Source organism: Staurois parvus, unplaced genomic scaffold (assembly GCF_062004578.1).
Source record: "Staurois parvus isolate SC_StPar_1 unplaced genomic scaffold, SC_StPar_1.0 ptg000634l, whole genome shotgun sequence".
Lineage (NCBI taxonomy): Eukaryota > Metazoa > Chordata > Amphibia > Anura > Ranidae > Staurois > Staurois parvus.
The window spans coordinates 12711099-12726705 of record NW_028318430.1 but is presented as its reverse complement, the minus strand read 5'-3'; the positions used below and the strand labels follow the sequence as shown (position 1 = coordinate 12726705).

General features: G+C 41.9%; 1 protein-coding gene across 6 annotated transcripts in view; it reads left to right on the top strand.

Moving 5' to 3' along the window:
- The first annotated feature begins 2309 nt into the window (after positions 1–2309).
- The window catches only part of ARHGEF7 (Rho guanine nucleotide exchange factor 7), a 223673-nt gene continuing 210375 nt past the window's right edge, over positions 2310–15607 (top strand). For all 6 annotated transcript variants that reach the window (XM_089693578.1, XM_089693575.1, XM_089693577.1 and 3 more), the window contains exon 1: positions 2310–2684. In XM_089693578.1, the coding sequence (XP_089549704.1) occupies positions 2520–2684 (165 nt within the window). In that variant the 5' untranslated portion in view covers positions 2310–2519. The remainder of the gene's footprint in view (positions 2685–15607) is intronic.

Below are 15607 nucleotides of genomic sequence, written 5' to 3'. Positions count from 1 at the left end.
TATCAAAAATCTCCTGCATGTTTGCAGTCTCTGGCCTCCTAAAGTCTCTGGCCATCCCCTTTAGCATGTCCCTGGTCTCTGAAGATCCCCTGTAAAATGCCCTCAGTCTCTGGCCACCCCTTGTATCATATCCTCAGTCCCTGGCTTTTTCACGTAGCATGTCCTCAGTATCTGGCCACCCTTTGTACCATGACCTCAATCTCTGACCACCCCCTGTAACATGTCCTCAGTCTATGACCATCTCCTGTATCATGTCCTCAATCTATGACCATCTCCTGTAGCATGTCCTCAGTCTCTGGCCTTCCCCTGTAGCATGTGCTCAGTCTCTGGCCACCCCTTGTACCATGTCCTCAGTCTCTAGCCTTCCCCTGTAGCATGTCCTCAGTCTCTAGGCACCCCTTGTACCATGTCCTCAGTCTCTGGGCACATCTTGTACCATGTCCTCAGTCTCTGACCACCCCCTTGTACCATGTCCTCAGTCTCTGGCCACCCCCTTGTACCATGTCCTCAGTCTCTGGCCACCCCCTTGTACCTTGTCCTCAGTCTCTAGGCACTCCTTTTACCATATCCTCAGTCTCTGGCCACCCCCTTGTACCATGTTCTCAGTCTTTGGGCACCCCTTGTACCATATCCTCAGTCCATGACCATCTGCTGTAGCATGTGTTCAGTCTCTGGCCACCCCATGTATCATATCCTCAGTCCCTGGCTTTCTCATGTAACATGTCCTCAATCTCTGGCCACCCTTTGTAGCATGTCCTCATTCTCTGGTCACCACTTGTACCATGTCCTCAGTCTCTGGCCACCCCCTTTACCATGTCCTCAGTCTCTAGTCATCCCTTGTACCATGTCCCCAGTCTATGCCAACCTCCTGTAGTGTGACCTCAGTCTATGACAGGGGCGGACTGACCATTCGGGGTCAGTAGGGGGCCCCATGAAATGCCCCTGATACCTTTTTTATAGACTTTTTTGAGCGTGGGCAAGGACACAGGGGCCCCATGATCCCCTATTGCCCGGGGGCCCCATGAGTTGTCAGTCCGCCCCTGGTCTATGACCATCTCCTGTAGCATGTCCTCAGTCTCTGGCATTCCCCTGTAGCATGTCCTCAGTCTATGGCCACCCCTTGTACCATGCCAATCTCTGACCATCTCCTGTAACTTGTCCTCAGTCTCTTACCACCCCTTGTATCGTTTCCACAGTCTATGACCATCTCCTGTAGCATGTCCTCAGTCTCTGGCATTCCCCTGTAGCATGTGCTCAGTCTCTGGCCACCCCTTGTACCATGTCCTCATCCTCTGGCCACCCCCTTGTACCATGTCCTCAGTCTCTGGCCACCCCTTGTACCATATCCTCAGTCTCCGGCCACCCCTTGTACCATGTTCTCAGTCTCCGGCCACCCCTTGTACCATGTCCTCAGTCTCCGGCCACCCCTTGTACCATGTCCTCAGTCTCCGGCCACCCCCTTGTACCATGTCCTTAGTCTCCGGCCACCCCTTGTACCATGTCCTCAGTCTCCGGACACCCCTTGTACCATGTCCTCAGTCTCCCCACACCCCTTGTACCATGTCCTCAGTCTCCGGACACCCCTTGTACCATGTCCTCAGTCTCCGGCCACCCCTTGTACCATGTCCTCAGTCTCTGGCCACCCCTTGTACCATGTCCTCAGTCTCTGGCCACCCCCTTGTACCATGTCCTCAGTCTCTGGCCACCCCTTGTACCATGTTCTCAGTCTCTGGCCACCCCTTGTACCATGTCCTCAGTCTCTGGCCACCCCCTTGTACCATGTCCTCAGTCTCTGGCCACCCCTTGTACCATGTCCTCAGTCTCTGGCCACCCCTTGTACCATGTTCTCAGTCTCTGGCCACCCCTTGTACCATGTTCTCAGTCTCTGGCCACCCCTTGTACCATATCCTCAGTCTCTAGCCATTCATTATAGTATACCATGTCCTCAGTCTCTAGCCATCCCTTATAGTATACCATGTCCTCAGTCTATGACCACCTACTCTAGTATATCATATATAGTATGACCACAGTGAGTATTATATCTGGCCCTTTGGTGATGCCAGGGGCCACACTTGATGCCAGCTGCAGCCTGCTTGCCCCTGCAGTGATGGAGAGGAGGTTTCATTGACAAAGAAGGCCGGTCCATCCAGTAGTGAGCTGTGTAGTGAAGCGGCACTGCAGGTTGTGTGTGCAATCAGAAGGCACTTGACAGGCTGCCAGAGAGGCGAGCGATGAAAGAAAGAGGGGGGAAGAGGGAGAGCCAGGAATAGGAGGAGGGGGGAGGAGGAGGAGGAGGGGGGCCGAGGGAGCGGACCTGCTGCATTTCCTACAGCATCGAGGCGTCATCCTCTGCATCTACCCAAGAAAGGAGGGATCAACCACACACAGCCTAGCCCGAGCCCAGCTCAATGTGATCCGCGGGGACAGCACAGGCAGCCCAACACTCACCCATAGAAGAGGGGGGAAGGGGCTAGATTTGGGGGGGTCGGCCGCCCCTGCCCCCCTCGCTCTGTACAGCCATGAATTCGGCGGAGCAGACCGTGACATGGCTCATCACACTCGGGGTGCTGGAGTCCCCCAAGAAGACGATCTCCGACCCGGAGGGCTTCCTGCAGACGTCATTGAAGGACGGAGTGGTGCTGTGCAGGCTGCTGGAGAGGCTTCTGCCGGGCACCATAGACAAGGTAATGGGGCTTCTCCCTGACAGCTGGCCCACTCCACACCGGCACCGCAGGGGTTAAGGAGCAGCACGACCCCCCCCCCCACCTTGTAGGGTTGTGGACAGCTGGGGATGGAGGAGGGGCCCCCATCATAGACGGGGGGGGGGGGCAGACACAGGATAACCTTTACTAGCACGATGTCTGTACCGTGTTCATTCCTTATAACACAAAGGAGCTGATCATTAGTCAGGAATATCGAGAGTGTATGTGACCGATGTCTATAGGCGGGTATATGGGACAGGGGATCGGATTTCCACGATCTGGGACTGTATGGGCTGATCGATCCTAATGATCGGCCTCTGGGATTGGATATGAGGGGGACGTGGAGGTACTGCATGCTTGTCCGGCCGGGAGGGAAGAGACGGGCATGACAGCTGGGCTGAGCTCTTTGTCAGTGGGAGCTCGCCACTCTCTGCGCTCCCTGATTTCCTATTGGACGACAGCAGCGCCCCAGCCAATCACAAGCAGGGAGGGCACTAGTGTGTCACGTGCCTCTTGTCATCACAGAAAGCACTGTGTTCAATGATCTTTGCAGACAACGCTCATCTGCTGAGCTCAACTTGTTTGCCCTGTTTGAAAAAAACAGGAATGCCTCTCATCTAATACGAACAAAGCAGGCGTCATCAGCTCAGCCTGATTATAGGTCTTCACCCTGCAGGTCTCATTCACATGGGCGTCTAAAATGCTGCAAATCATTTTGTACACATCAAAAAGCAATACTAGAGGAATCAATGGGGGCTATGCGTGCAGCTGCGTCTACAAAATAGTGAGACCCCGTTCACACTTCAGCGTTTTTCAGCTTGAAGAAACACTCAACAAGTAAAATCCCAATATTTCCAATGGCCCTGTTCACACTTGAGTGTTCTGTCTTCTGTAGCAAAACGCCTGTCACTCAGGCTACATTCAGTCTGAGCTGAACGTTTTTTGGGTGTTTTTTCAAAGTGTTTTTTTTCTCATGTATTTTGAGTGTTTTTTTGAGATTTGCAAATATTATAGGCATTTTTTTCTGGCTTTTTTCATTTAGGTGTTTTTGCTGTGGCCAATAGAAAAAGCTGCTGTCTGAACTGAAAATACCTGAAAAAATGCTCATGCTACATTCACACTGAGTTGAGCGTTTTTCATCTTGAAGAAACTCAACAAGTTAAATCCCATTATTTCCAATGGCCCCTGTTCACACTTGAGTGTTCTGTCACCTGTAGCAAAACGCCTGTCACTCAGGCTACATTCACACTGAGCTGAATGTTTTTTTTCAAGTGTTTTTTTCAGGCATTTTGAGTGTTTTTTTGAGCAGATTTGCAAATATTATAGGCATTTTTTCAGTTTTTTTTCATTTAGGCATTTTTGCTGTGGCCAATAGAAACATCTGCTGTCTGAACTGTTTGAAAATACCTGAAAAAATGCTCATGCTACATTCACACTGAGTTGAGCGTTTTTCATCTTGAAGAAACTCAACAAGTAAAATCCCATTATTTCCAATGGCCCCTGTTCACACTTGAACGTTCTGTCACCTGTAGCAAAACGCCTGTCACTCAGGCTACATTCACACTGAGCTGAACATTTTTTTGGGTGTATTTTCAAGCGTTTTTTTTCAGGCATTTTGAGCATTTTTTTTAGCAGATTTGCAAATATTATAGGCATTTTTTCAGGCTTTTTCATTTAGGCGTTTTTACTGTGACCAACAGAAATAACTGCTGTTTGAGCTGAAAATACCTGAAAAAATGCTCATGCTACATTCACACTGAGCTGAGCGTTTTTCAACTTGAAGAAACTCAACAAGTAAAATCCCATTATTTCCAATGGCCCCTGTTCACACTTGAATGTTCTGTGGCGTGTAGCAAAACGCCTGTCACTCAGGTTACATTCACACTGCACTGAACATTTTTTGGGTGTTTTTTCAAGCGTTTTTTCAGGCATTTTGAGTGGTTTTTTTTTTAGCAAATTTGCAAATATAGGTGTTTTTTTCAGGCTTTTTTCATTTAGGTGTTTTTTGCTGTGGCCAATAGAAATATCTGCTATTTGAGCTGAAAATGCCTGAAAAAATGCTCATTTCCATTGTTCAGGCATTTTCGATTTAAGTCTATGGGGAAAAAACGCCCAGATCTGTCTGAAAAGTAGCACAAATAATTTTTTGAGCAACAGGCATGTTGCCACAGGGAACACAACAAGTGTTAACAGGGTCCATTGGAAATAATGGGATTTTACTTGTTGAGCATTTCTGAGCGTTGATTTTTGAGCCGACACAGCTGCATTGTTTTCCATGGAGACATTCACACAGGTGTTTAAACATTGACAAACGACAAAAGTGGATAATAGTGAGCGCTCTTATATAAACACAGCAGCTAGAGCACCTAAGGCAACCACAATGCCTTTAAATGTAAATATAAACGAAGGTAATATGGTGCAGCGCTAAAAGAATGAAACTGAAAACAATCAAAAGTCAATGTAATAATATCCGTGGTTTCTTATAGAGGGTGCAAACTTCCAAAGCTCTTGCGGCCTTAAATAATAGCAATGCGCACTCACCAGAAACGCATGGGTTATGCGCATGTAGGAATAATCATTTCAGATGTCAGATCCTCCAACATTCAGATGGCGAGCATCCCTCTCACGGTGGGTCACCGAAGACTCAAAGCCGGATCCTGAGGTCCCCTTTAAGGTCAATCAGGCACTTCACATTGGTGGTGAGACTCTCTCCTTTGAATGGTAGTGGCACCTTTTCTGTGGGGGTAGTAGCTCCACAAAGGAGCCCCAGAAAGAACACAGGTGCCAGAGATAGTGTAGTATGTTTAAGAAGATTTATTTGCCTTAGCATAAAATACAGGGTAGCATGCAGATCCAGACCCATAAAGGTTAAATAAGGATAAGGTAGCAATAACTGACCCTAGTAAAGATGTCCGCCGAGCCTCGTCGTGGCTCAGGCGGTGCGAATGACGTCACGCTCTGTACGGTGTTTAAACATTCACTGCGTTCAGATCTTTATCACAAAATCCAAAAATGTGCATCTGAGGACATACATTAACATGTAGGGCAGATGCAGGTATTGGAACAAAAAAAGATGTCAGTTTTATGTAAGTATTTACTGATCATTACGCAAGATCCTTTTTGCTAGAAAAAAAATATGCGTAATAAGATCAATAAGATTTTTACGTCCAAGTGAATGTAGCAATAGGCCCCTTTTCACGCGGGGCGGACCTTGTTATGATCAGCAGGGGATCTGTCCCCCGATCACCTGCTGATCAGAGCAGAACAGGCGGATAACAGGTCTGTACTTGCTCACTTTATGCAGAGACAGTGCCCACTCATGGGGCCCCCAGGCAGTAGGGGATCATGGGGCCCCTGTGTCCTTGCCCACACTTAAAGCACACCCAAAAAAGCCTATAAAAGGTACCAGGGGCATGTCATGGGGCCCCCTACTGTCCTCAGGCCCTCGGGCAGTGCCCGAGTGCTCAAATAGTCAGTCCGCCCCTGCCTCCGATCCAATCCACCTAGACAAAGGAGGATGAATCTACTTCCTTTTTTTTAAGCGGACCTGATTGGATCAAAGGTAGATGGGTGAAAACAGACAAAAGTACATTTACTCCCACTGGTCCATATAGGTGAATGAAGGGTCAAATCAGTTCTGCCTGAAAACCTTACAGGCAGACCTGATCAGACCCTTCCTGTGAAAGGGCTCATTTACATGGGCAGAAAAAAAACGCTGTGATTAGATGCAAACACTGGGGTAGATTTACTAAAACTGGTGCACTCAGAATCTGGTGCATCTGTGCATCTGTGCAGCCAATCAGCTTGTAACTTCAGCTTGTTCAATTAAGCTTTGACAAAAAAAAACAAACAAACCTGGAAGCTGATTGGTTGCTATGCACAGATGCGCCAGATTTTGCAGTTTTAGTAAATAATCCCCAGTGCATAGTTTGGTGCACATCTAAACACAGCACTATAGCAATCGATGAGCCCATACAAACCGCTGCATCTACATGCCTAAACACGCATAAACGCATACGTGTAGTCATCTATTGAAATGAACGAATAACCGTATGCATTTAAATGAAAATACTTTAGGCGTGTATTTTACACAGGATCTTCTGCTAGGTCTGCCAAGAACCTGCTTTCTGTGAAGACAATCCACATATGCCCCTGTGAATGAGCACTAAACGCGTGTTAACGAATGCTAATGTGTGTACACAAACAAGCGTAAAACTGTACACATCTAAAAGATGTATTCATCTAAGGCTCCATGCACACTGGTCATTTTTATAACGCTGGTAACGATAGCTGTGTAAAGTCACGTTAAAAATGTGAGTTTTTCAGCATTTTTTAGTGTTTTTGCATTAGCATTTAGCGGCATTTTGATGCGTTTTTCAGTATTTAGCTATTTTTTGCTAAAAAAACCCATCCATAAACAGCAGTTTTCCGTGTTTTACGGCATTTTGCTGCATTTTTACAGCTGAAAAACCCCTCTAGAAACCCACTAGTTCTGGGGTTTTTTTTCAGCCAAAAAACTCCCCTGCCAAAAAAACTCTTTGATTACAGTCTATGTGTGCATGGACACATAGGATAACATGCCGGGGAGTTTACCGATTGTAGAAAAAAATGCCAAAAACAGCCGCTGTAAAAATGTCCAGTGTGCATGAGGACTAAAGGTGAGTGCTATAGCTGCATATTAAATGCAGGATCTTCAGCTGGCACTGACAGCAAGAACGTGAACCTGTGTTCCATGAAGAAAATATGCATATGCCCATGTGAATGAGCCCTATTGTTATTGGAATAATAAATAATTGGGCAATAATAAAATACTGATCATCTTCACAGAATACTGCTGGCAAAAAGATCCTGCTTTTCAAAAATGCAACTAATGCTTATAAAATTCTACTCCCGTTCCACTAAATTTACATATATATACGTGTACATATGTACATGTATTTATATGTGTATGTGCAGAAGTGATTGACCTTGGACGCCGATTTTCCTATTTTGGTTTTACGGATCTAAAGGCTGCGCACGTTTACTGATCTTTGTGCACTGTGTACATGGGCTTATAGAAGTGTATGAAGTTCTACTCCCATTCCACTAAATTTACATATATATACGTGTACATATGTACATGTATTTATATATGTATGTGCATAAGTGATTGACCTTGGATGCCGATTTTCCTATTTTGGTTTTACAGATCTAAAGGCTGCGCACATTTACTGATCTTTGTGCACTGTGTACATGGCCTTATAGAAGTGTATGAAGTTCTACTCCCATTCCACTAAATTTACATGTATATACATGTACATATGTACATGTATTTATATATGTATGTGCATAAGTGATTGACCTTGGATGCCGATTTTTCTATTTTGGTTTTTACAGATCTAAATGCTGCGCTAGTTTACTGATCTTTGCGCACTGTGTACATGGGCTTATAGAAGATAATAGAAATGTGTTTAGATCCATAAAGATTAGGCATTTGCTAAAAAAATGCTGCACTTTTTGTGGCTGTGTGTTGTAAATCTGCCTAAGGCTAGGTTCACATCTATGCAGTCTGCGTTTGACCCGTTTTTGCATTGCGTTTTGCACCTGTGTTTTTGATGCGTTTTGCGTGGGTTTTTACATTTTTTTAAATTGTTGCTAGGCAGATTTAAAATGCATGAAAAACATGGCAAAAACACAGCAAAAATGCAGCAAAACCGCACTACATGCTTTTCTGCAGTGTTTCCATTGAAGTCCATAGAATCAAAAATGCAACTTTTTGTGTTCAAAAAAGTCTCTGACCCTGTCCAAAAAGCGCACTGGGTGAAAAATCAGAGATGTGAACGTGTCCCATAGGAAATCATGTTAAATGGACTGTAGTGCGTTTCTGCAAAACGCTGCGAAAAACGCTTAGGTGTGAACCTAGGGTTAGGCCCGGTTTATACTAGAACATTGGCTTCCTCAGGTGGTTTTGAAACATGTGTTCATGCTTTTTTCACAGGTGTAAGTGTTTTTGTTTAGGCCAATGGAAAGCAGGTTACTAGAGGAAGGAAACTGGCTGTTAGCCTTGAAAATACACGTGAGATATGCTTATTACGCGTGTTTTTCAGGTGCCCTAGGTGAAGTCAATGGGGCCAAGACACACGATCCTTCCCCCAAAGAAGCATCTGTACTTCTTTGGCAGGAGGCAGCATGTAGCTCTGTGATGAACAGGTGCCATAGAATAAAATGGAAATCTTATTGTGGACTGTTGTCATGCTTATGGAAATGTGTGACCAATCACTCAGGTGTTAACGAGGCTAACAGTATTCTTTTATTATGTATTAAAAAGTACCTATCCTACCGCACCTTCATAACTATCCTACCGCACCTTCAGTGTCACTTACAGTTCGACTTCCGCCTCTCCTCTTCCTTTCTCCGTCGGGGTCCCCCAAGGTTTTGTTCTTGGACCTCTCCTATCCTCAATCTACACCATCTCACAGGGTCAGCCTCTCACGGCTTTCTATAGCATTTCTACACTGAGGACACTCAAATCTATCTCTCAACCCCTCAGCTCACAATATCAGTCTCCTCACGCATCACTAACTTACTGACCGACATATCAGATTGGATGTCACACCACTTCCTCAAACTCAGTCTACCCAAAACCAAGCTCTTAATTAGTGGTGCACTGAAATGAAAATTCTGGTGCCGAAAACCAAAAATTCAAAATGCACTTGGCCGAAAACCGAAACCGAAATGCGCAGTTTTTAAAAATGAATATATATTTTTTAGAAAAAAATACACTGATCAAAACAAAAAACAATATATACCCCAATGTTTTTGTAAAATATGAAAGAGGATGTTACAACGAGTAAATATATACCCAACATGTCACGCTTTAAAATTGCACACGCTTGTGGAATGGCGTGAAACTGCAGTGCTTAAAAATCTCCATGGGCGATGCTTTAAAAATGTCTACAGGTTAGCAGTTTAATGTTACAGAGGAGGTCTAGTGCGAGAATTATTGCTCTTGCTCGTGATAATACCTCACTTGTGTGGTTTGAACACCCGTTTTACATATGTGGGTGTGGCCTACGTATGTGTTCACCACTACGTGCGAGCACAGGGGGACAGGGGCACTTTAAACTTTTTTTTATTTATTTAATGTTTTTGTTTTTTTCTTGCACTGTCCCTTTAAAAAAAATGTTTATCACCTTTATTCCTATCCCTTGTGATAGAAATAATTAGTGACAGGTGAGATATGGGGTCAATAAGACCCTATATCACTTCTCTACAAAAAAAAATATTGATCTAATGCTTTAAAAAAAATAAAAAAAATGGCTGGAACGGGAAGTGACATCGCTCCGGTCTTCCAAGGGCATAGAGATGAGTGGCGGCCATCTTTCCTTCACTCATCTCTATGCCCAGCACCAGGATCGATGGTTTCTCAGGTAAGGCTGAGAACTACCGGGCGGCGCTGGTGATGGTGGGCGGGTGGCAGCGAGGGGTGGGGTTTTTTCGGCACCTGTATCAGTGCTTTTTTTCATTTCAGCCAACGACCGAAAGGGGTGTTTTCAGCTGAAATGTTTTGGCCACCAAAAGTTTGTTGTATTCCTGCTCTTAATATTTCCTCCCCCATGTGCCCCATCATGAATGCTGCTGCCAGACTCATCCACCCTACCAGCCATTCAGTGTCTGCTACCACTCTCTGCCAATGTATTGGGAGCTTCAAAAAAGTTAAAGGCAGTGCATCAAGACACATTTAACATGCATTTTTTTATGCATTGGCAAAATGCGGCAATAAGCCTTGGTCAATGTTAACACTATCCACTCCAAATTCTAAGTTTCAAAATGCACTGAAAATCTTCATCAACATATGTCAAAAGCACAAAGGAAATGCATGCTGGTGCACGACAACCCATATGGAAGAAAAATATATTTGAAATATATTTTAAAAATATTCTTCCCAAATATATTGACATACATTCATATATTTGAAATGCTACAATTTTGGCTATATTCAATATATTTCAACATATATATATATATATATATATATACTGCATGTTGAAATTTGTTTTTATTACAAAATGAAGAATTTTTTAAGCATACATTTCAAATATGCTGTATGTCTTTAAAAATACAAATCTACATTTTTGGAATGCATTTACAAATCTATGTAAAAATATGTTAAAATGACTTTTTTATATGTTAAAATAAATCTGAAGAACATATTTAAAAGACATATATTTTAAAAAATATATATACACTGCATGTTTAAATGTGTTTTTTATATATTGCAAAATATATGAAAAATATTTTAAAAAATATATATTTTTTAAAATATATTCTTCAGAATTTTTTAACATAAAAAAAGTCATTATAACATATATTTTCACATATGTTTGTGAATGCATTCCAAAAATTTAGATTTGTATTTTTAAAGACATTCAGTATATTTTAAATGTAGTTTTGCAAATATTTTTCATATATTTTGTAATAAAAACGCATTTCAACATGCAATATATATGTGTGTATATATATATATATATATGTGTGTGTGTTTATTTATTGAAATATATCGAATATGGCCAAAACTGTAGCATTTCAAATATATGTCAATATATTTGGGAAGAATATTTTTAAAATATTTTTCAAATATATTTTTCTTCCATGTGGGAATGCACCAGCCTAATGCTACATAAAATGCAGCTCTAGCCATGCACATAGATTTAAGTGGGCCCTCACTGATTGTTGATTTGATTGATATATAGCAATATTAATGCAAGTGGGCTTTAATGCCCATATGTTTTGCTGGGGCACACTAAACCGGGGGGGGACTGACAACTCATGGGGCCCCCGGGCAATAGGGGATCATGGGGCCCCTGTGTCCTTGCCCACACTCAAAAAAGCCTATGAAAAAGGTACCAGGGGCATCTCATGGGGCCCCCTACTGACCCCGGGCCTTCGGGCAGTGCCCGAGTTTCCAAATGGTCAGTCTGCCCCTACACTCAACTGATGCCCCCAGAACTGTGACTGAGCTGTCAATGACAGCCTATGGTCACCTATTGACCATCAGGACGTGGTAGGACAGGCTCCTAAAGCATCACTTTGCAGTTAAACACAGTGACCGAATGAACAGGAGACCTTCTTAGCACCCTTCGTCATCATGTCATGGGTCACTTAAAGGGCTGGCTCTTGCAAGGGGTTAACCATTATTTATATTTAATAACTGCGTTTTGTGACATTCTGCTCAGCATTACTCTGGTTACAATTTATCTGCTACACAGGGAGACACAGTGATTTGTGTTAAAGGTCACAGGGAACGGACATTGGAATTCAAAATGAGATCACCATTGTTGTCTAGTCAGCATTTCTAACTACTTCTTATTCGTAGAGGGTTCTCTTCAGGAGTGAAGTGGTAAAGAGAAAAAAAAGAAGCATTCAGTTCTCACTGTGATTGTTCACAATGTATCTTGCAGATACATGAACGCAGATGATAAGGCTGCATTCACACCTGAGCATTGCATTTTTATATGTTTTTGTATGCATTTCTGCGTTTTGTTCCAGCGTTTGAGCTTCAAGTGTTTTTGTATTAGCCTATAGAGAACAGTATCATCTGTGACATCACTTGTTGTCATGTGGACATACAGTGCCTTGAAAAAGTATTCATACCCCTTGAAATTTTCCACATTTTGTCATTTTACAACCAAAAACATAAATGTATTTTATTGGGATTTTATGTGATAGACCAACGCAAAGTGGCACATAATTGTGAAGTGGAAGGAAAATGATAAATGGTATTCAATTTTTTTTACAAATAAATATCTGAAAAGTGTGGCGTGCATTTGTATTCAGCCCCCCGGAATCAATACTTTGTAGAACCACCTTTCACTGCAATTACAGCTGCAATCATTTGGGGATATCTCTACCAGCTTTGCACATCTAGAGAGTGACATTTTTGCCCATTCTTCTTTGCAAAATAGCTCAAGCTCTGTCAGATTGGATGGAGAGTGTCTGTGAACAGCAATTTTCAAGTCTTGCCACAGATTCTCAGTTGGATTTAGGTCTGGACTTTGACTGGGCCATTCTAACACATGAATATGCTTTGATCTAAACCATCCCATTGTAGCTCTGGCTGTATGTTTAGGGTCATTGTCCTGCTTTAAGATGAACCTCCTCCCCAGTCTCAAGTGTTTTGCAGACTCTTACAGGTTTTATTCTAAGATTGCCCTGTGTTTGGCTCCATACATCTTCCCATCAACTCTGACCAGCTTCCCTGTCCCTGCTGAAGAAAAGCATTCCCACAACATGATGCTGCCACCACCATGTTTCACGGTGGGGATGGTGTGTTCAGGGTGATGTGTAGGCCAAAAAGTTCTATTTTGGTCTCATCTGACCAGAGCACCATCTTCCACATGTTTGCTGTGTCCCCTACATGGCTTCTTGCAAACTGCGACCGGGATGTCTTATGGCTTTCTTTCTACAATGTCTTTCTTCTTTTCACTCTTGCATAAAGGCCAGAGAGTGGAGATGTGAGCCACCACCATAGAGATGCAATGATTTTTTCTCCCTGTGAGGTTTGGAGCTTCAAGCTTTGCACTACAAAACCTCAGATGCAAATGGGGTCTAATTGAAAACGTTGGCCGGTTGAAATCGTCTCTAAATGCAACCTGTTAGCATTTTACCTATTTTCTTTGCACTGAGAGAAAAGCTCATTTGCAAACCAGCATCTGGCACACTGAAAAGAATTGTATTTGCCCCTTCCTCCCTTATATCATTTTGACTGACAGCGCAGATAACAAAGCAAAATAGAGGAGGCACCTATTGTATTACGGGAGCTGAAGGCTTTTTTTTGGCTTTGGATCTGCTCAGCTGTGACATCCCAGAGAGACTGGAAAGGGATGTCAATTTTATTTTAATTCTTCCTGTCTGATTGTTCAAGGCATGAATGCGACATTAGTAATAAGGGACTGTATGTACACGTAGGAAAGCCATGTGAACTATGGGGCATATTTATAACAAGCAGGCATATTTACCTCCAATGGTCTAGATTTAACTTCGTTTACTGTCCATTCACACAACTTGTTTAGAGAGGTTATAATCTCCCCCGTCAGCTGGTGCAGAGGGTGAACAGCTGTTGGGGGGCTTCTCCACAAAAACCACTGGCTCCTCATGAACTCAGCTGGAGACCCACATGGCAGAAAATATAGTAGAAATATTTTAAAAATATTCTTCCCAAATATATTGACATATATTTGAAATACTACAATTTTGCCCATATTCAATATATATATATATATATATATATATATATATATATATATATATATATACATACATACATACATACATACATACACACACACTGTATGTTGAAGTGCATTTTTATTGCAAAATATATGAAAAATATTTTTAAAAATACATTTTCAAATGTACTGTATGCCTTTAAAAATAAAAATCTTCATTTTTGGAATGCATTTACAAATATATGTAAAAATATGTTAAAATTACTTTTATATATGTTAAAATAAATCTGAAGAATATTTTTTAAAATATATATTTTTTAAATATATCCTTCAGATTTTTTTTGACATAAAAAAGTCATTTTAACATATATTTTTACATATATTTGTAAATGCATTCCAAAAATGTAGATTTATATTTTTAAAGAAATACTGTATGTTTGAACTGTATTTTTAAAAATAATTTTCATATATGTATTTTGTAATAAAAACGCATTTTAACATACAGTATGTGTACATATATATATATATATATATATAAAAATATATATTTATTGAAATATATTGAATGTGGCCAAAATGGTAGTATTTCAAATATATATCAATATATTTGGGAAGAATATTTTAAAAATATATTTCAAATATGTTTTTCTTCCATATGGGGAAGGTGACCATGCACTAGGCATGCACAGAGTTGGAGAGCCCAGAGCGGCAGTATCTATAAAGTGCAGCACCTATAATATAACAATATGAAATTACAAAAGTTTACTAAAACAAATATGAATAAATAGATGTAAATTGTGCAATTCATCCATCAATAGTCCAATTCCTTAAAGTAACAAGTCCTCCATTTCATATTAAAAGGTGGTACGCCACTGCCACCTTAATAGCATCATGCAAATAGTGTCTTTTTATTGTAATCATAATGTAGCATGTAGCATCAATTGAAGAATCTCCTTCCAAAATGCACAAAAATTTGATTAGTGAATCATTTTGAGCAGACCAAGAGAGAAAGGGCCTTTATTATATTTGCTGGCATCTGATCTTTCAACCTTCTCTATATTACAGCACCCATCTAAACAATAGTGTTTGACTTGTACTTTAAAAGTGCAAGAATGTGAGGTCATAAAATAGAGCTTTTGGGGGGAAAGTCAGACAGAGGCACAAGACAAAACACATTTACTTAAAATCCACAATGTCAGTTCCATGAATATACACTCACCAGCCACTTTATTAGGTACACCTTGCTAGTGCCAAGAAAATATCCCCCACACCATTACACCACCACCACCAGCCTAAACTGTTGATACAAGGCAGGATGGATCCATGCTTTCATGTTGTTTACGCCAAATAATGACCCTACCATCCGAATGTCGCAGCAACCAGTCTGCCCATTCTCCTCTGACCTCTGACTTCAACAAGGCATTTTTGTCCACACAACTGCCATTCACTGGATATTTTCTCTTTTTTGGACCATTCTATGTAAACCCTAGAGATGGTTGTGCGTGAAAATCCCAGTAGATCAGCAGTTTTTGAAATACTCAGACCAGCCCATCTGGCACCAACAACCATTCAAAGTCACTTAAATCTGCTTTTTACCCCATTCTGATGCTCGGTTTGAACTTCAGCAAGTCGTCTTCACCATGTCTTCATGTCTAAATACATTGAGTTGCTGGCATGTGATTGGCTGATTAGCAATTT